The sequence below is a fragment of the Heteronotia binoei genome, chromosome 5, assembly GCF_032191835.1.
Source record: "Heteronotia binoei isolate CCM8104 ecotype False Entrance Well chromosome 5, APGP_CSIRO_Hbin_v1, whole genome shotgun sequence".
In the NCBI taxonomy this organism is placed as follows: Eukaryota; Metazoa; Chordata; class Lepidosauria; order Squamata; family Gekkonidae; genus Heteronotia; species Heteronotia binoei.
The window spans coordinates 125835437-125855708 of NC_083227.1; the positions used below are offsets into that span (position 1 = coordinate 125835437).

The following is a 20272-nucleotide window of genomic DNA, read 5'->3' on the forward strand; positions in this document are numbered from 1 at the left end:
AAACTGAGATTAGAGACCCACAGCCAGTGACGGTTTATGGTTAGCTGGCCTTGGTCTTTGGTCCTAGGAAAGCAAGCCCTTCCCTGCCTTTGGTCTCCTCACCTGCCCTCAGTGCTAAGATTGCAATTGTCTGAAAGCCCTCCCCAGTCCCCATGCCATTTTAAAAAGCAAAGCAAACTGGCTCAAAAATGCAAGGTATGTTCCTTGCAAATAGGCAGGGAGTTTCCTCAGTGTGTATAACAGGAAACAGTTACTTGTTTTCCAGACACAGCCTCTGGTGAAATTAAAAACTTTAAAACAAGTAAAGGGGACTAATTTGTCATGCAATATGCAATTATGTTTTTTGGCTGGTTAATGTGTTAGCAACTCAGCCCAGTTCAAAGGATTGGGGGCGGCGGGAACCATGCCAGAGGCTTTCATCAATCTCTGCCACCTAAAATGGTTGGAAATCTCATAGTTATTCTTAAGGTATACCTAAAACTTAGGTCTCTGGGAATTAATAACAAAGGAATGGATGACATATTTTTTAAGAACCTTGTTTTTCTGTATGTATTATCTCTATAGCAGGTACTAAGTAGCAACTTGCAGAAGTTTTTTTTTTTAAGACCCAGATAGCTCTAAAACCTGCTGCATGGGTTAGGAGTTTAGCACAATGACACTTGCATCTGTTTAACTGGGGAAAAAGATATTACACAAGTGAAGTGACCTGGGGGCTGACACAGTATCCATATATATGGAAGAATGCTGCAAACTTGTAAGAGCACCAACCTCCCCTAATCATTAGCATCATTAATCATTGCATAACATGAACTATCATTAATATCCAAAAATGTATAAAATGTAGGCGTACAGAGGGTACTTGGCTGTTTCCATGCAATGTTTTGCTCCGCCTCAGTGTTTTCAAGATGATCCACATGATGCCATTCTCTGTCTTGAGTCTTTGTTTTCCTCCACTTTGCTGTGATCTTTTCCAAACCTAGTCTGGTACAATTTTTTTTTTTGAAAGATTCCTGCCAAAGTGCCTTTGGACACCATGGAGATGGTGATATGCATGTTTTTGGAGGAAATCAGTGCCATTTTCCTTTTCTCATTCCCCATGACTATCCATCCCCCACAATAGAGAGTTTTGGAGAGGTGGACTAGATAGGCATAATGTTATGATTATCTATTAATGGAAATTAGTAGTTCCCAGCAATTTAGTAGCTCCCCACATTCTCTTGCTCATTTTGTTGTGGAGTTATAAGGGGGAAAGTGCAGGTTGCACATTTTTCCTTATATCTCTGCAGCAAAATTGGATAGAAATAGGGTTTTTTAAGGTAAAATCTGAGAACTTGTTCAATCATTGAGGCAATATATCACTATAATGCTAAGGTAATCTATCTATTTTCAATTTTCTAAGAAGCCTCCCAGTCAAGGGGGAAATGGCAGTCACAGAAAGCTGAGGTAAGCACAGCTCTTTTTTGTAGCAAGAACTCCTTTGCACATTAGGCCACACACACTCAATGTAGCCAATCATCCTGGAGCTTATAGTAGACCCTGTAAACTCTTGGGAGGATTGGCTCCATCAGGTGATGTGTGGCCTAATATGCAAAGGAGGTCCTGCTACAAAAAAAGCTGTTGAGGTAAGTAAAGTGCAGTTCCCTGTTGTTACTGGAAATTCCTCTGCATTTAGATCAGCAACACTGGCTACATGGAGAATTGCTCCATGTGGAAGTAGCCTTGGTCCAGACAAGTCTTTGAATACCAAGTTATGCAACATGTTAGAAAGGCTTTATTAAAGCTGCCCCTACCACAAAGATATGTAGTGGTGGTAGACTGAGGGTGCATTCGCACTGCACTAGATAATGCTTTTTGCAACCAGATTTTTGCTATTCTTATACAGTAAAAGTCCAATTGTGAAATGCATTATTTAGTGTAGTGTGAACACACCCTTAGTTTATCCTCCTTCCTGTTAAAATGCATTTTCCATGGTATGATTATCAATTCCCCATCCAAACAAAATTTCAAAGGGTAGCCATGTTGGCTTGCAGTACAGCAGCTAGAGTTGAGTCCAGCAACACCCTGGAAACTAACAAGACTTCAGGGGTATGAGCTTTTGAGAGTCAAAGCTCTCTTTTGTCAGATAGCTAACTCTCAAAAGCTCATAACCCCAAAATCCTGTTGGTCTCTACTACTGGATTTGAATCTAGCCACCCTTAAACAAAGCAATCACATCTGTTAATCTGAAGCCAAACATTTCTGTTAAGTGGCCTGTCCCCCCCCCCACACACATACTATAGATAGTTCCTGTTACTTTTCAAACCTAACTCATAGGCATTACCATATCAAAGAAAAGGATGGAAGAAAAAGATATATCTAAAATTATCTTTATTTTTGAAGAGACATTTTTTTTAAAAAAAGTTTGTTTTTTGCTTTATATACAAAATAATTCTCAACCTGTTTTCATATTAAAGAAATATAAACATCAGTGTTTTGCCACTAAGCACTAGATAGTGGTAAGTCCCCAGGTACTAGGAGGGTGAGAGAACTATAATTTCTAAGTCAGATGCATTGGTAGTGAGAGTTGAAAGAATATTCACCTGGCTCAGTCAGGTGTCTGAGATATTCATCAGGGACATATCAGTTTCATCTTCAGCTTCTCCACCATTTGTTTCCTGGTTTAGTAGAACTCCAATTAGGTAGAACTCCAAGAGATAGAGTTTGATTGCATTTATCTAAGTTTGAACTGGTACAAAGGTTCTCTCATTCACTCCACATGTTAATTTAGCTTAGCCAAGCTAGGAATATTGTTTTAGCAGTTGTGAATGGTCACTTATATATTTGAGCTTTGCACAGAAATGTCACAGACTCTGCACCTCTCCCATGCCACTGGATTCCACTGTTTGCTGTTTTATTTGCCTATTCTAATGTATATACTACACTTGTCAAATTAGGACACACTTCATGTACCAGATGAAGCAGGTGCAAAAGCTTTTTGCCGCAATGAATCTGTTAAGTCTTTAAGGTGCCACAAGACTCCTTCTTTCTTTTTGCTACAACTGCTACCCCTAGGATTGCCAGCTCTGGGTTGGGAAATACCTGGAGGTTTGGGGGGAATCTGGGGAGGGGCTGTGACTGGGGAAGGGAGGAACCTCAACAGGGTACATAGCGTCCATAATGCCATAGCATTATGACAGCCATTTTCTCCAGGGGAACTGATGTGATTATTTGGAAATCAGTTGTAAAAGCAGGAGATCCCCAAGTGCTACCTGGAGTTTGGCAACCCAAGCCACCCTTCTGAAATAAAGAAAAGGCCCATGGTGTTATATAGCAAGTGAAGGGAGATTAAATATCTCCCGACTGGAGGGAGTTGAGTCAGTGAGTGTAAACTCTCCAGCTTCACTGGAATGCTGCCTTCATAATCGCTACTATTGGTACACCAAACTAATATAAAAATGTTTGTTCTACCGTCCCTTCTAATTTCTTTCTGGTTAGTAGCAGGCCCTGTTTAATCCCTTCCGTATCAGTTCTGATCACCATATTTATAATAATAATAGCAGAGCTGGAAAAAATACAGAAGAGGGGAGGGACAGTGGCTCAGTGGTAGAGCATCTGCTTGGGAAGCAGAAGGTCCCAGGTTCAATCCCTGGCATCTCCAAAAAAGGGTCCAGGCAAATAGGTGTGAAACACCTCAGCTTGAGACCCTGGAGAGCCGCTGCTAGTCTGAGAAGACAATACTGACTTTGATGGACCAAAGGTCTGATTCAGTATAAGGCAGCTTCATATGTTCATATGTTCAACCAAGTTGATTAGAGGATTAGAGCACCTTCCCTGTGAGGAAAGGCTGAAGTGTCTGGACCTTTTCATTTAAGAAAAGAGGCAGCTAAGGGGTGTGTGTGTCATGATAGAGGTTTATAAAATTATGAACAGGATTCAGAGAGTTGACAAAGAGAACTTTTTCTCCCTCTCCCCAAATACTAGAACTCAAGGGCATCCAATGAAGCTGATGGGCAGTAGATTCAGGATGGACAAAAGGAAATCCTTCTTTAAAGAATGATTAAAATGTGGAATTTGCTGCCAGAGGATGCAGTGATGGCCAAAGGCATGGGTGCCTTTAAATGTGGATTAGACAGATTCGTGGATGATACATCTATTGGTAGCTACTAGTCATGGTGACTGTGGGGAACCTCCACATTCAGAGGCAATCAACCTCTGAATTTCAGTGCCAGGAGGCAACATCAGGGGAGGGCCTTGGCCTCTATGACCTGTTGTTGGCCCTTCAGAGGAAATGGTTGGCCACTGTGTGAGTTAGGATGCTGGACAAGATGGACCACTGGTCTAATCCAGAAGGGCTCTTCTTATCTCTTTTTACTTCATTCTTCCCTCACTTACTCATAGTCAGATGCAGCAAGCTGGGTCTTCTTCCTGTGTAATGTTTTGAGTCAGTTGCTTAAAACTACAAGGAACAGGAATCTGACACATAGATACACATGTGTTTTCCCTTTCTGAATCACTAAGTGATTTCTGTCAGTGTTTAGGATTTCCATTTCATTGACAAAGGACTAACAACATAGATGAGCACAGTCAAGTAATTCAAATCCACACATATTTATAAAACAAGTATAGGCAAAAAAACCCATGCTAATCAGTAAGCAAAATACCCTTTATTTGGGCAAGCTGGCAATACCAGGTAGGCATGCCAGCATCCCCAAAACTGAGAGAAGCTAGACAACCATGTGCTAGTTGCTGAATTGCTGCCCTACTGCACCTACCAGGAGAGGAACCATATGTGAAGCTGCCTTATATTGAGACAGACATCCATCTAGCTCAGTATCATCTGCTCTTACCAACAGCAGCTCTCCACCATCTCAGACAAACAGGTGGTTCTTTCAGAACTTGCTTTCTGAGATCCTTGTAATGGGCTGCCAGGGACTGAGTGTGGGGCTTTCGGTGTGCATGTTTTCTCACTGAGTCAATATGCCTCAAGGGGTTTAGTACTGGCACGTTCTGAAATACAGTTCAGCATGACATCCAGACTGCAAGATGGCATGGTCCTGCTGTATACTGAATTGGTCAGGCTGCACATGGAGTACATTGTGCAGTTCTGGAGGCCTCACCTCAAAAAGGATGTTGACAGAATGGAGCAGGTTCAGAAGAGGGTGATGAGGATGATCAGGTGCCTGGGGACCAAGCCCTATGAGGAAAAGCTGAGGGACTTGGGAATGTTCATTCTGGAGAACAAGAAGTCAATGTGAGACATGATTGCTCTCTTTAAGTATTTGAAAGCAGAGGAGGTCAGGGAGCTGTTCTTGTTGGCAGCAGAACACTGGACTTGTAATAATGGGTTTGAATTATAAGCAGAAAGGTACCAACTGAATATTAGGTAAAAACTGTTTACAGTAAGAGGAGTTCAGCAGTGGAATTGACTGCTTAGGGAGATGTTGAGCTCCGCCTCACTGGCAATCTTTAAGCAGTGGCTAGAAGATGAATACTTGTCAGGGATACTTTAGGCTGATCCTTCATTGAGCAGATAGTTGGACTACGTGGCCTGTATGGCCCTTTCCAACTCTATGATTCTTTTTGTTGTTCAGTCGCACAGTCGACTCCGACTATTTGTGACCCCATGGACCAAGTCACGCCAGGCCCTTCTGTCTTCCACCATCCTCCAAAGTCTGCTCAAATTCATGTTAGTTATATCAGTAATGCTGTCTATGATTCTATATTGAACTATATTTTTTTTAAAAAGGAAAGGAAATTCTTAGGTACATAATTTGATCCTTGATGTAAGAGAAAAACAAGACAACAACTGGCTTCAGTACTTTGCTGACTAATTCAGGATTTCTGCCTCTTTTTCTGCACTTTGCACTTGGGCAGTTTTCACCATCTCAGTCTTGGCTTACTGTCAGCCACTCAGTTCCACTCAGATGGTTTACTGAATGACCATGCCTTTTAGTGCTACACATATGAATTCAGGTGTGGAAGCAGCCAACTGACCTGGATGGGATTCAGCATGATTTGGACCTCAGATGGTTGACCTGTGCTTGTTTCTAACTCTTTCTTTATGACCCAGTTATGAAGGCCTGAGCGCCAACTCAGACTAGAGGCTGACAAATTATCCTGGAATACTTTCTCAGTAGCCTGTTTTTGTTGTTTGTTCCCCCTCCTCAGCAACTATATTTGCATTTCCCCCTTTAAATACTTTCAGACAGCAGCAAATCCTTCCATAAACTGAACTAAGAAAGAACAATTACCCTACTGCTTTTATACATAGGAGTAATTCTATCATGGAAAACACACACTGGTGCAAAGGAAGTGGCTTCATGGTCTCAGCAGTGATAACATCACCTCTATCTTATCCTGCAGCATCCGCCAGCTACTTTGATTGTCTTGGTCAACCACACATTTCTGAATCTGTCGATCAAAGGGAAGAGTGGGATTTAAGGCATGTATTCTTCCTTGATTGTCATTGGTGATGAGGAGACCAGGTTGATGGTACTGCTGCAGATAGCCCCAACTGGGCCAGGTGTGCCAACAGCTGGAGGGGTGGGTGTGGTTGTACTGGCAGGCTGTGTTTGTTGCTGCATCTTCTTCTTGTTCACCTTCCTCTCCTTAGCTCTCCGATTCTGGAACCATATTTTCACCTGCAAAAACAAAAATGCTGAAGGTGGTAGAGCCAAAGAGGAAAATGAAGAAATAAGAAACAGAGATGAATGCACAGCAACCTAAAAATAAAACACAATCTTTCATTGTGTGTCTTTGCTTGTTAAAAAAGCAGCTCTTTGCAAGAGCAATTTGCCTAAAAACATCTAGCAAGCTTATGACCAATTCAAACTGATGCTTGGTCTGTTAGCCAGTATGGTGACGCCACACATAATCTCTTTCAGCTTCCTGAAACAAACAAATTTGAATGGTATTTGGGCTTCATATCAGAGTTCTTAAGGTTCCTAGAACCTCAAAGCACTGGGCTTCATCCAAGGCTTCATCTGGGAAATACCATATTCCTGGCTTCAACACTTATTTCAAAATAAAATAAGAGTCCAATAGCAGCATAGAAACTAAAATAATTAGTTCCAGCATCACAGAATGATTGTAGCTAATATTGGAAAATATGCTGTGTAGCTCTAAAATGCGTGCCCCTGGATTCCTGTTTTATTTTCCTACTATAGACTAATGCAGGTATCCATTGAAACATTTTCCAGATCTCTGTGCAAGATTTTTAAAAATTCAGAAGTACATTTTTTTATTATAGTCTTACTGAGAGTGCGGCTATAGAGGCAAGGCTGCAGAGAAATGCTTGCAGTATGTCATAAAAAGCTCTTGCACTTCTAAACTTACCACCACCCATTTTGTCATGAGCAGTGACCTGTGCATGTTCTCAGGAAACTTTTAAAGGATGCATGCCTAGTCTTTGATCATAATGTCTTTGCAATCTGGTTAGTACGAAACATGTTCTAACTCCTGATCAGATTGAAAACGGCACACGAATTCTAAATAATCATTTCAAATTGTTAGTAATAAGCCTGTAATACAAGCATATGCAGATCAAATCAAGAAAAAATGGGCATTATGGGAAACACAATGGCCGTTTTCCCACTGACCTACTCCGGAGCGACGTCCCTCTTCACCGCACAGTGTCTGCGCGGATTTCCCACCAACTGCTGCGCACAACAAGGAAGTGCCATGGCTTTTGCATCGCAGATGTAAACCGCTAAAAACCAGTTTACATCTGCGACACAAAAGCCACGGCTCTTCCTGGTTGTGCGCAGCAGTTGGTGGGAAATCCACGCAGACACTGCATAGTGAAGAGGGACGTCGCTCCGGAGTAAGGTCAGTGGGAAAACGGCCAATGTTTATGTGAGGCCTATGGCAGTACCAGTTCTCACAATTCCCATCTCACATGTCAGTTTCCTATTTAAGGCCACAGGAGGAGGATTTGTTTCTCAGACCTCGTAAAAATCCAGCCTGGTAATTCTGTAATGCAGACTTAGAAATTTAATAATTCATTGGCACAAAATTAGCAGTGATGTATCACACTGTTATCATGCTTTTATTATACATAGTTTCCCCCACTTCCATTTTATCTTCATGCCAACAATTGTTAGGTATGTTAGGCTGAGAGAGAGTGGCTGTCCCAAGGAAACCTAATGGTCTTCTTGTCCAAGAAGGGGTTTGAATTCCAGGTCCTAGTTTGACACTCCAATTACTATATCACAGTCGCTCCTGGCTCCCTGCAATTAGCCACCTCGAGGTGACCACCTACAGGAGAAACAGAGCAGCCTTGAAGTAGACTGGAAGTCTGAGTAGACTGGAAGTCTGACCCTACCCACATATACTCAAATGTAAGTCCAACTGTATTCTGTGAGAGCTATGAAGGCAGCTTCAGATGTTTGCACTAACCTGCCGTTCAGTGAGTCCAAGAGTTGCTGCCAGCTCTGCTTTCCGCCGGATGGTGATGTAGCGGCTGTAGTGGAACTCCTTTTCCAGTTCCAAGCGCTGATGGTCTGTATATACAACACGGTACTTGTCCTTTGTTCTGGTCTTGCCTAATAAAAAGAAAAGAAATACAATAAGATAACTGAATTACTGGCAGTATAATATATAACCCTCAGAATATGAAGGGGAGGAGTGATAACAAAAAGAGGCAAGAACCAGGGGAAAAGGGAAAGGAAGGAGGACAGACTGGGGAAGAGATCAGGGTCATAGCCAGGATTTTAAAGTCAGGAGGCTTTTTAAAATATCAGGGGGCACCCTTTTCAGTCCACTGTGGGACTTGCTGCTTCTCAGAAGCTTTCTGGGGTAGGGGCAAAAGCTGGAGGCTCTGAAAGTGGTCAAGTCGAGGCAACCAACCCTCAAACTTTGGAGTCAAGAAGGGACTACACCTTGCGTGCAAGCAGGGGGGTTTCCTTCTACCTCCCTCTCCCCCACTCCAGCACTTTGCAGCCAGCAGCTTCATCTGTCCCACCTCCCCTGCCCATTCCATGCAGCTTCCTCGCCTCCCACTCCTCTGCCTCCCTCCTCTCCAACTGCTGCTTATGCTGCTGCAATGCACTGTGCCCTGCTCAGCTCTCCCAGTTCCAGCCACCACTGATGACACTTAGCCAGCTCAGCCATGGCAAAAAGAAAAAAAAAACAGGCTGTGCCCCAGATGTCCCCCCTGGAAGTCAGCCCCCCCTCACCTGGAAGTTGGGGGCAGTGCCCCCACCGGCCTCCCCTGTGACTACAGACCCAGAAGAGATTGCTTTAGTCTCATTCATATGTTTTTGTCTCTCTTTGATCTCCTAGGCATTAATGAATCTGAAAGTAATGGAAAGTTCACTTTTGCTTTGACTAGGTATGTATCACTTCCTTTCCTTTTTTTGCTGTGCTTGCTGTTCTGTTCTCTAACTGCCATTTGTCACATTTCATTATCTCATAGTTTAATATTCTTTAAAAATTAGATGTCCAGTTTAACAGCAATTAGAGCTACTCATTTGATACACACTGTTTTCCTGCTGCTTACGCTTACATCTTCCACTGGAAGCAGCGTTGTTTCCACAGTCAGGTTCAGTTTTACAATACAACACTTTTCTTTAGAAGACTTGACCTTTGAGCTGCCAGACATTTGCACCTTATGAGCAAGAATACTTTCCCTAGCAAGTGTCTGAAGTTCTAAAAACCCTTTATTTGTTTGTTTGTTTGTTTGGCTTCTAGCCCTCCCTCCCCCACAAGCAGGCAATAAATAATATAATCCAATATTTAAAGTATAACCATTATTAAAACCCAAATCACAATAAGAACGATTGGTATATCAACAATAGTAGTCAATGGCGCCATTCAACCAATCTATCTCCATCTCCAACTGTTCCCATGTAGATTTCCCATATGCTTGCAAGTGGATGGCAACTGATAGTGAGTGGAGCAGCTGAACAAGACTATGCAGATGACAACAATGCAGGGGAGGCCAATGTACATAGGTCTCTGCAACCTCAACCATAGGCCTGGCAAAACCTTTCCATTTTTCAGGCCCTGCAGAACTGTATTAAGGAGGAGGAGTTTTCCACAAGGCCCTAGGTTGCCAGCCCACAGGTGGGACTGGAGGATCCCCTGATTTCATGGGCTCCTGCTAGGGTTGCCAAGTCCAATTCAAGAAATATCTGTGGACTTTGGGGGTGGAGCCAGGAGATATTGGGGGTGAGCCAGGAGCAAGGGTGTGACAAGCATAATTGAACTCCAAGGGAGTTCTGGCCATCACATTTAAAGGGACTGCACACATTTTTAAATGCCTTCCTTCCATAGGAAATAATGAAGGATAGGGGCACCTTTTTTGGGGGGGGGGGGCTCATAGAATTGGGCCCCCTGGTCCAATCCTTTTGAAACTGGGGGGGGGGGGGTATTTTGGGAAGAGGCCCTGGATGCTATACTGAAAATGCAGTGCTTCTACCTCAAATATAGCACCACACCCACCCCCTGACTTCAGACACCTGCAGATCAATTCTCCATTATTTCCTATGGGAATATGTCTCCATAGACTGAAAGAGAATGATTGGTCCAAGGCCACACAGTAAGTATCATGACAAGCAAGAGTTTGGACTTGGGTGTCCTTGATCTGAGTTGAAAATTCAGATGCCTACACTGACTCTTGCTTAGCTCGTGGACACTTGCTAAAATTTGTAATTCACATGTTATGAAGATGACAATGAAATCAGAAGACAAGCATTGTAATCTATCCAGTTTAATACTTCTCAAAGTATATTTTGTCCTGAAGATAATCTTATTCCTTGGAAATAATTGCTTTAGATTTTTCCAAGTGTGCACAATGTTGCTGCAAAGAATATCACAGAAGAAGCACAGCATATCTCCAAGTTATAGCTTGGCTTCACCATTTTAATAGAAACAGTATGTGAATTAGCTCTGTGTTGTATAAACAAAACATGCAAATCTGTCATGATCCTTTAGCACATGATAAATATGGCCTTCACAACTAAGAAAAAGAAGATGATGATATTGGATTTATATTCCGCCCTCCACTCCGAAGAGTCTCAGAGCGGCTCACAATCTCCTTTACCTTCCTCCCCCACAACAGACACCCTGTGAGGTGGGTGGGGCTGGAGAGGGCTCTCACAGCAGCTGCCCTTTCAAGGACAACCTCTGCCAAAGCTATGGCTGACCCAAGGCCATGCTAGCAGGTGCAAGTGGAGGAGTGGGGAAATAAACCTGGTTCTCCCAGATAAGAGTCCGCACACTTAACCACTACACCAAACTGGCTCTCCTAAGCAGTTATTGTGCACTACAAAATAGTAAATGAAAGCCAAACTACTTAAGGGAAAAGGATTATAGAAATGTCAAAATTAAAGACTTTGTAAATGAATCCCAGATTTACTGAGGCATAATGTTCTAGGGTGAAAATCATAACTATAAAAACTACTTTTATATTTGGACTCCATTAGATATGGACACAAACAAATATGTCTTGTATGTAGAAAGGTTCATACAAAAGATACAAGAATGAATTCTTACAGTACATGCAAATAGTATAAGGCTAAACAAATACATTAGATTTTTAAATCTAAAACTGTCTATACCAATTAAAAAACATTAATATCTGTTTATTTTGTAATTGTGCATTCTATTCATCATTAATAATTTTGAAAAATCCAAATAACAGAGATGTAGTTCATACTTTGTCTAGAAGATTTCAAGTCATGTTGACTATGCCTTCCTTCCATCTCTTCTTTTTATGAACACAGTTCGCTGAATGAACACGTTCTGGAATGAGAATCCAAGATGTTTCTCCTGAACCATTACATTCCCAGTTTTTCCCCATTAGCTGTTCCTTGTAGATTCCATTGCAGATGTGGTGCAGACTTCTGACACAGCACTGTGGCATCTCCTGATTATGTTATAAGAACATAAGAGAAGCCATATTGTATCAGGCCAATGGCCCACAGTCCAATGCTCTGTGTCACACAGTGGCCAAAAAAAACCAGGTGCCATCATGAGGTCCATCAGTGGGGCCAGGACACTAGAAGCCCTCCCACTGTGCCCCCCAAGCACCCAGAATACAGAGCATCACTGCCCCAGACAGAGAGTTCCAATGATAAGCTGTGGCTAATAGCCATTGATGGACCTCTGCTTCATATGTTTATCCAATCCCCTCTTGAAGCTGTCTATGTTGGCAGCCATCACCACCTCATGTGGCAGTGCATTCCATGTGTTAATCACCCTTTGAGTGAAGAAGTACTTCCTTTTATCCATTCTAACCCGACTGCTCAGCAATTTCATTGAATGTCCATGAGTTCTCTTATTGTGAGAAATGGAGAAAAGGACTTCTTTCTCTACCTTCTCTATCCCATGCATAATCTTGTAAACCTGTATTATGTCACCCCCTCAGTCGATGTTTCTCCAAGCTAAAGAGCCCCAAGCATTTTAACCTTTCTTCATGGGAAAGTGTTCCAACCCTTTAATCATTCTGGTTGCCCTTTTCTGCACTTTTTCCAATGCTATAATAACCTTTTTTGAGGTGCGGTGATCAGAATTGTACACAGCATTCGAAATGAAGCCGCACCATCGATTTATACAGCGGCATTATGATACTGGCTGATTTGTTTTCAATTCCCTTCCTAATAATTCCCAGCAAAGTGTTGGCCTTTTTTATTGTAGTTGCACACTGTCTCGACATTTTCAGTGAGTTCTACCATGACCCCAAGTCAGTCACCTCCAGTTCACACCCCATCAGCTTGTATTTATAGTTAGGATTTTTGGCCCAGTGCGCATTACTTTGCAACTGGTCTCGTTCAACTTCATTTGTCATGTTGACGCCCACTCACCCAGCATCAACAGACCCCTTTGGAGTGCCTCACAATCCTCTCTGGTTCTCACCACCCTGAACAACTTGGTGTCATCTACAAACTTAACCACTTCACTGCTTATTCCCAACTCCAAAGCATTAATGAACAACTTAAAAAGCATCAGACCCAGTACTGAGCCCTGCGGTACCCCACTGCTTACCACTCTCCACTGTGAAAATTGCCCATTTATACTCAGTCTCTATTTCCTATTAATTAGCCAGTTTTTGATCCACAAGTGGACTTGTCCTTTTACCCCATGACTCTCAAGCTTTCTAAGAAGCCTTTGATGAGGAACTTTATCAAAAGTTTTCTGGATATCAAGGTAAACAACATCTATTGAGTCCCCTTTGTCCACATGTTTGTTCACCCACTCAAAGAACTCTTAACAGGTTAGTGAGACAAGATCTTCCCTTACAGAACCCATGCTGAGTCTTCCTCAATAACTTGTGTTCATCAATGTGCCTACTCATTCTCTCTTTGATAACCATTTCTACCAACTTTCCCGGTATTGAAGTCAGACTGAGTGGCCTGTAATTTCCCAGATCTCCTCTGGAACCCTTTTAAAAGATGGGGGTGACATTTGCTACCTTCCAGTCCTCAGGAATGGAGGCAGATTTCAATCAAAGATTACATATTTTTGTCAGGAGATCCACAATTTCACCTTTGAATTCTTTCAGAACTCTTGGAAGTATGCCATCTGGGCCGGGTGACTTAGTTTTTAATTTGTCTATCAGTCCTAGGACCTTTTCTCTCATCACTTCAATCTATCTCAGGTCCTTCAACACCCCTTCCAAAATCAGCAGTTCTGGAATGGGCAAACACTTCTCATCTTCCACAGTGAAGATGAAGGCAAAAAATGCATTCAGCTTCTCAGCTATTTCTCTATTCTCCTTCAGTAATCCTTTTACCCCTTGGCTACGGGCCTGTGCGTAACCCCAGAAACTCTAGTGTCTGAAACAATATCTATACTGCAGGGGTGGCCAACGGTAGCTCTCCAATTTTTTTTAACCTACAACTCCCATCAGCCCCAGCTGGGAGTTGTAGGCAAAAAACATCTGAAGAGCTACCGTTGGCCACCCCTGCAATACTGTGTTCCCATGCTAGTGTTTGATAGGGCCATTCAAACCAGCCTGGGGCCTGTGATTGAAGCAGGGCAGTTAGGATTTGGATCCTCTTGCCCATTGTTCCTCAGACCCTAAGCTCATTACATACATGTATTTACATACATAACATCCCTCCCCCCCAAGTTCGCAAGCCTTAGGAACCATAGTCCTGTAAGTATGCAAGCTTGCGGCGCTCTCGTGTCAACCTCCGGAATGTGGGAATGGGCGGAACGACAGTCTTGGCTTGGTGCTGCTGGCAGCAGTTCTTGTGCTTTATGCACTTCAGCTGGTATTCTGGACCTTCAATGGTCTCCAGCATGATCAGAAGCTCTGGTTCCCCTGAGGCATTGGGTGCTGATGGGAACACAGGGCTCTATACCTCATCTTCACTTGGTGGTGGGCCACTTGGGGCTGGTGTAGCCTGTGGGTCACGTCCACCCCTAAACCCCTCACATGACCACAATTGGTCAATGTGTCGACTCCACATAAACCCCTCCTCTGAGGTGACCTCGTATATCACTGACCCTGGTACCCTGGAAACTCAGGCTGGTACCCATGCTGCCCCCCCCCCCAAAGCTTTTAGCGAACACCAAGTCTCCTGTGTCAAACCTCCGGGGTATCTGGACCGCCTCTGGAACCTCTTGTAGATCTGGGGCACGGTCTGGGTGCATGCGGTCAAGTAATGTGGTCATCCGCCAGCCCATAAGGAGCTCAGCCAGGCTGCGACTGGTGGCTGTGCTGGGGATGGAATGCTGAGCTAATAGACACTCTGCAGGGCGGGCTTCCCAGTCCTCGTAAATGATGCGGCAGAGCGTTTTCTTGGTCGCCCACACCATCCACTCAGCTTGGCCATTGGTGGCTGGATGGAAAGGGGCCGACTGCATATGTTTAATTAGGTTTTGGCCACAGAAATCCTGGAACTTGGCTGATGTGAATGCCGTTCCATTATTTGATACCAGTGTGTTGAGCAGACCATGGGTGGCAAATACCCTGCGTAGGGCCCCTAATGTGGCTTTGGAGGATGTGGATGCTATGGGTATGACCTTGAGCCACTTTGAGTAAGAGTCCACTATGAGGAAAAATATTTGTCCCTGGAAGGGCCCCGGGTGCAGGCGGGACCAGGGGTTACGTGTGGACACCCACTGGTGGGCTTGTGCTTGGGGTGGAGCCATACGGGTCTCATGGCACGGTTGACGGCAGGCAACCCAGGACTCGATAGCCTCATCCATCCCCAGCCACCATACGTAACTGCAGGCCAGTGCCTTCATGCACACAGTCCCCAGATGGGTCTCATGCAGTGCTGTGAGGACTCACTGCCACAGTATCGGAGGCACCATCACCCTGTTTCCCCACAACAGACACCCTTTATGGACCGACAATTCGTTCCTTCAAGATGCAAAAGCAACAAATTCCAACCTCACCCAGCCCAAGGGCCATCCCCTCCACACCCAGTCCAAAATACGAGAGGATTTTGTCCTTCCTGGAGCAATGGGCAATGTCCTTGGCATGCAACGGGTGGTCCAGCAGGGAATTCAACACCATAATCAGGTGCACGGGGGCCAGATCAGAGTCCATTGAAGGCACTGGCAGGCAACTCAGAGCATCAGCGTGTCCGATGGCCTTCCCAGGGCAGTATTGGAGGTCGCACTGGTACCCTGTGAGGAAAATGGACCATCACAAGACCCGCGGGGAGAGCATTTGCGGTGTTCGGCGGTTGGGGGCAAACAGGCCTAGAAGGGGCTTCTGGTCCATCTGGATGGTGAAGAGCCAGCCATACAGATAATCACGAAATCCCGCCCCCTACAATGGCCAGACCCTCCTTGTCAATCTGCGCATAATTGCGCTCCGGTTTTTGCAATGTCCAGAAATAGTAAGCAACTGAAACCTCCCTGCCATCTGGCAGCATGTGGGCCAGGACAGCGCCCACCCCGTATGGGGAAGCGTCGCAGGCCAGAACAACGGGTAGCCACTCATCGAAATGCGCCAGCAAGCTGTTTGACATCAATATATCCTTTACCGCCTGAAAAGCGGTGGCTTGCTGGTGACCCCAAACCCATGGAGCCCTTTTGTCCAGAAGTCTGTGAAGGGGCTCTACTACCACTGCCTTGTGGGGGAGGAAGGCGTGGTAGAAATTCAAGAGGCCCAAGAGAGCCTGTAATTCCTGCTTGTTTTGGGGGGCTGGTGCCTCGCAAATAGCCCTAATTTTGTCCTTAGCCAGGTGGATTCGATCTGCGTCGACCGTGTACCCCAAGAAATCGATGCTGGAAACCCCTAACATGCACTTCTTCCTTTTGACTTTGAGACCCACCCCATCGAAACACTGTAGTACCGTCCAGAGGCAGAGGGCAAACTCCTCTTTGGTGGCTGCAGAGATCAGCACATCATCAAAGAATGGCTGGACCCTGGGAATACATTTAAGGAGAGAGTCCATTAAGTTCTGAAAGATCCCTGGGGCCACACTGACCCCAAACTGCAACCACTTAACCCTGAAGGCCCCCCTGTGCGTTATGATGGTTTGGGCCTCTGTTGTGGCGGCATCTACAGAAAGCTGTTGGTAGGCCTGAGCCAGATCCAGCTTCCCAAATTTTTTTTGCACTTGCTAGGGAAGCCAGCATGTGACTGACAACAGGAACCGGATAACCATGGCCTTTCAGCACCTTATTTATCGTGCATTTGCAGTCTGCACAAATGCGGATGCTCCCATTTGGCTTCACCGGGGTTACTATGGGGTTACTAGCATTTGCTACCAGCTCCAGAACCCCTTGGGCCACCAGGTGGTTCAGTTCCTCTTCTATTTTAAGTCTCAGGGCCAGGGGTACTCACCGAGCCTTCAGCCTGATGGGCTGTACATTGGGGTTCAGGTCTAAGGAAACCAGGGATCCTGTGTAGGTCCCCAGCGTGCCATCAAAGATGGCGGGAAACTCCCCACACACACTCTGGAAGTCCCTCCTAGCAAGAATTTGATGGATTCCCGTGACCCAGATCCCCAGGGCCCCAAACCATGACTGACCCAGTAAACTGCACAGGTCCCCTTCCACAACCATTATCGGCAGCTTTCTTGAGAAGTGACCATATCTAACGTGGACTTTTCCCACCTCCAACACCGGAACCTCCCTCTTCTGGAAATCCTAGACTGTAAAGGGCCAGAATGTACGGGCTGAGATGACCATCTGGCCCGCCCCGGAGTCTACCTCCATGAGGCATGGCTTGTCTTCTAAAAGCACAGTCACTTTGATTTTATCCAGGGCTTCCTGGGGCACATACAGTACCTGAAGTGAGTGAAGTGATTCGGTGTGGAACTTCATCTTCTGAATCACCTCTTGGTGTGCATGTTGGTGTGCATGTTAGTGTCTCCGGGTCCCCTTGGAGTGACACACTCTGGCGATGTGGCCGATCTTCCCACAGCTCTGACAAGTCGTCTCAGGGAACCTGCGGGACCTCTGCTCGTGTGGATCTCTGCAGCTGGAGCAGGGATGCGGTGAGGAGGTGGAAGGACTTGGGTTTTGAAGGCATGTGGTGCGGCGAGTTGGTCGGGGCACCTGCAGAACCTCTTCGACCTCGTCTGCTGGTTCCATGTGGTGTGTCGCAGTGGTTGGCTGCCGGGAAGTCGACAGGCTTGGTGCTTGGCAGACTTAAGTGGTGAACTGGTCTGGTGCCTCCGTGGCGAGGGCCTCCTCCATCATGACCTGGAACGAGGGCTCCTTCTTGGTGAGGAGTCTCCATTGGATTCTCTCATCCCTGAGGCTGCACACTAACAGGTCCCAGAGGGCTTCTGCCAGGTTGCTGAAGTTGCAATGCCCGGCCGCCCTTCTGAGGGCCATCACAAACCCAATGATCAACTCACCCATCGCTTGATTCCTCCCGCAGAATGTGTTGTGGGCCACAATGATGGAAGGTTTGGGAGCGGTGCTCCTGCAGCTTGTTCATGATGTTCTGGTACAGAGTGTCTTTGAGTTCGGCTGGAGCCATCAAGAAACGACCGATCTCAAACGTCGAACGACTGCAGACCTGGAAGAACGTGGCCCGCTTCTTCGCATCCTCTGTGATGTCAGAGGATTCCAGGAAGAAAGCAAACTGGGAGGCATAGGACTCCCAGTCCTCTGAGGTGGTGTCGAACTCATCGAAGTTTCCTGGCGTGGCAGCTATGTTGTCCGGCGGTGGCGATGCGATGTGCTGTGCTGGATGCAAAGTGCAGTGATGCGAGGTGCAGTGCTGATGACCAGGGCCTCTCGCTCACCAGGATCTCATCCTCGTCACCGCTATAATATAGTGGGTTCTAGGCATCGAGGACTCGAGGCAGTAGTGATAACAAGCTCTTTATTGAGTACAGCATGCCAATGGCTTAACTTCATAACTACTGAACTGGCCCTGCAGGGCCAACTATATACAATACTGTGTTCCTGTGCTAGTGTTTGATAGGGCCATTCAAACCAGCCAGGGGCCTGTGATTGGAGCAGGGCAGTTAGGATTTGGATACTCGTGCCCATTGTTCCTCAGACCCCAAGCTCATCACATACGTGTATTTACATACATAACACAGAGTCTATTTAAATCTCTGCTTTTTGCTCTGACCATGAGCCAGCACAAACCTCATAAACTGCCTTAAAAGTTCATGGAGCTTCATAATGATAGACCTGTCACAAACTTTGGTTCACGAACCACAAACAGGTTCAAATTTTGCTTCCTGGTTTGGTTCATGTCATTCCTAATGAATACTGTATGAGTGACTGAATGTAATTTGTGATTATTTTTCCCCCCAGAATGCCTGGTGGGGGAAGGCATAGTCCATTTGTTTTCCAGCAAAATATACAACAGAGCAGATGTCCAAGAACTGTCTTTTCCTTCATTCTTGCCAATGATTTTGGATCTGAAACAGGAACCCAGTGGGTGAAAAAACTGTAGCATTTACTCATTTATTTTAATGTTCTGGATAAACATCAGTTGTCAATGAGAACTGGTTTTGCCCATGTAAATTGCTGGTCTCTAGCTGTGCACCAGATGTTGAGGCAGTAATAAATAATGGAGATTTTAATTCTACTGTGCCAAAGTACAGAATAAATTGTCCCCTTAACATAAATATGAAGAAGCACCTCCAGAGTGAATAGAGAACCAGGATGTTAACCTCAAGAATTGTACTATAGTATGAAAACTGTGACATGAATACTACTTTGGTAATAAAAATACTAAAACAAGTATTATATTCTTCTGCAAGAGAAAGAATTCCAGAGAGTGGTCCAGACGTCTATGACACCATGCGATTGCTGAAACTAAGCAGGTTTGGTCCCTTAATCTGCCAGTATGGAAGACCTCCTGGCAATCATGTCAAAGGTGCCCTTTGTAAGAGGAGAAAGCTATATGTAGAAAATAAATATGTATCAAAGGATAATGGGTTTCTTCGGAAGTCTTTTTCACTGTAAGTCATTATATTCAACTGGGTGATCCTCAAAAGTCCTGGAGACAAGGCAGTCCAGTTTGAGACAGCTACTGAAGCACCCTCTGCTTTACAAGCAGGAAAACTCTGCACAATATCACCTAATGTCATGAGGACTTGTTCACAGAAGCACAGGCTTTGTAGGCAACCCTTTACAACAATCCCCAGATGCAGTGATTGTATGAAAGTGTTGTGTGGATACTGTCCTTCTATGATCAGAACAGCCCTCCTGGATCAAACTGAGAACCAAACTAGATATGACAAAAATCCAAAGTCCAAGCCAGGGAAGCCATCACCATTTTAATGCTAGCCATTTAAAAATACAGCAAGGGCAGTGCTGGAGGATAAGGTATACATATAAACCCACCCCAATTCTTTTTCAAGTGCCAAAACAGCCATGGGAAGCATTTTGACACTTGAAGAGGTACATGGGGGGGAGAGTGCCTCAAACTGCAGCACTGTGGCCAAATCCAGGGATGCTGTCATATCTAGTTTGACCCTAGTGTTGCCAGGTGTCCCCTGGCAACCAATGGGAGAGTAGGGAAGTAGGGGGCTTATCAGGAGCAAAGAGGCCTAGGCCAGTGTCATCCACTCTGCAGTGATGTCAATTCTGTCACACACTAGAAGTGATATTATATCATCATAGACTTGCCAGTCCCCAGGTCTCCAGGTTTTGCAGACTCTTTCCCGCTGCCAGCCAGCTGGCTGGTGGGGGAAGCCCTGCCCAACAGCCATAATGCACCTTTAAATCTCCACAGGTTTAGAAGAAGCTGGTAATCTGTGTTTTGGAATGTTTGTATGCCTTTAAACCTTAATAGGAGGGAAGCTGTATGGGGGCAGGGGCAAGCAGGCAGAGTTATGTATCTCTTCCCAGTGAGTATGTGAAGCTGTGAGAAAGGAAGAGAGCACAGTCCCCCTGTGCATTCTGCATT

The 20272-nt window shown here is 45.1% G+C and overlaps 1 protein-coding gene across 1 annotated transcript in view; it reads right to left on the reverse strand.

The window, feature by feature from the left end:
- Window positions 1-6171: 6171 nt before the first annotated feature.
- CDX1 (caudal type homeobox 1) overlaps window positions 6172-20272 on the reverse strand; it is a 77563-nt gene continuing 63462 nt past the window's right edge. Inside the window, exons 2-3 of the mRNA XM_060238317.1 lie at window positions 8377-8522; window positions 6172-6620 (exon numbers count right to left, since the gene is read on the reverse strand). Of these exons, the coding sequence (XP_060094300.1) occupies window positions 6417-6620; window positions 8377-8522 (350 nt within the window). The 3' untranslated portion in view covers window positions 6172-6416. The remainder of the gene's footprint in view (window positions 6621-8376; window positions 8523-20272) is intronic.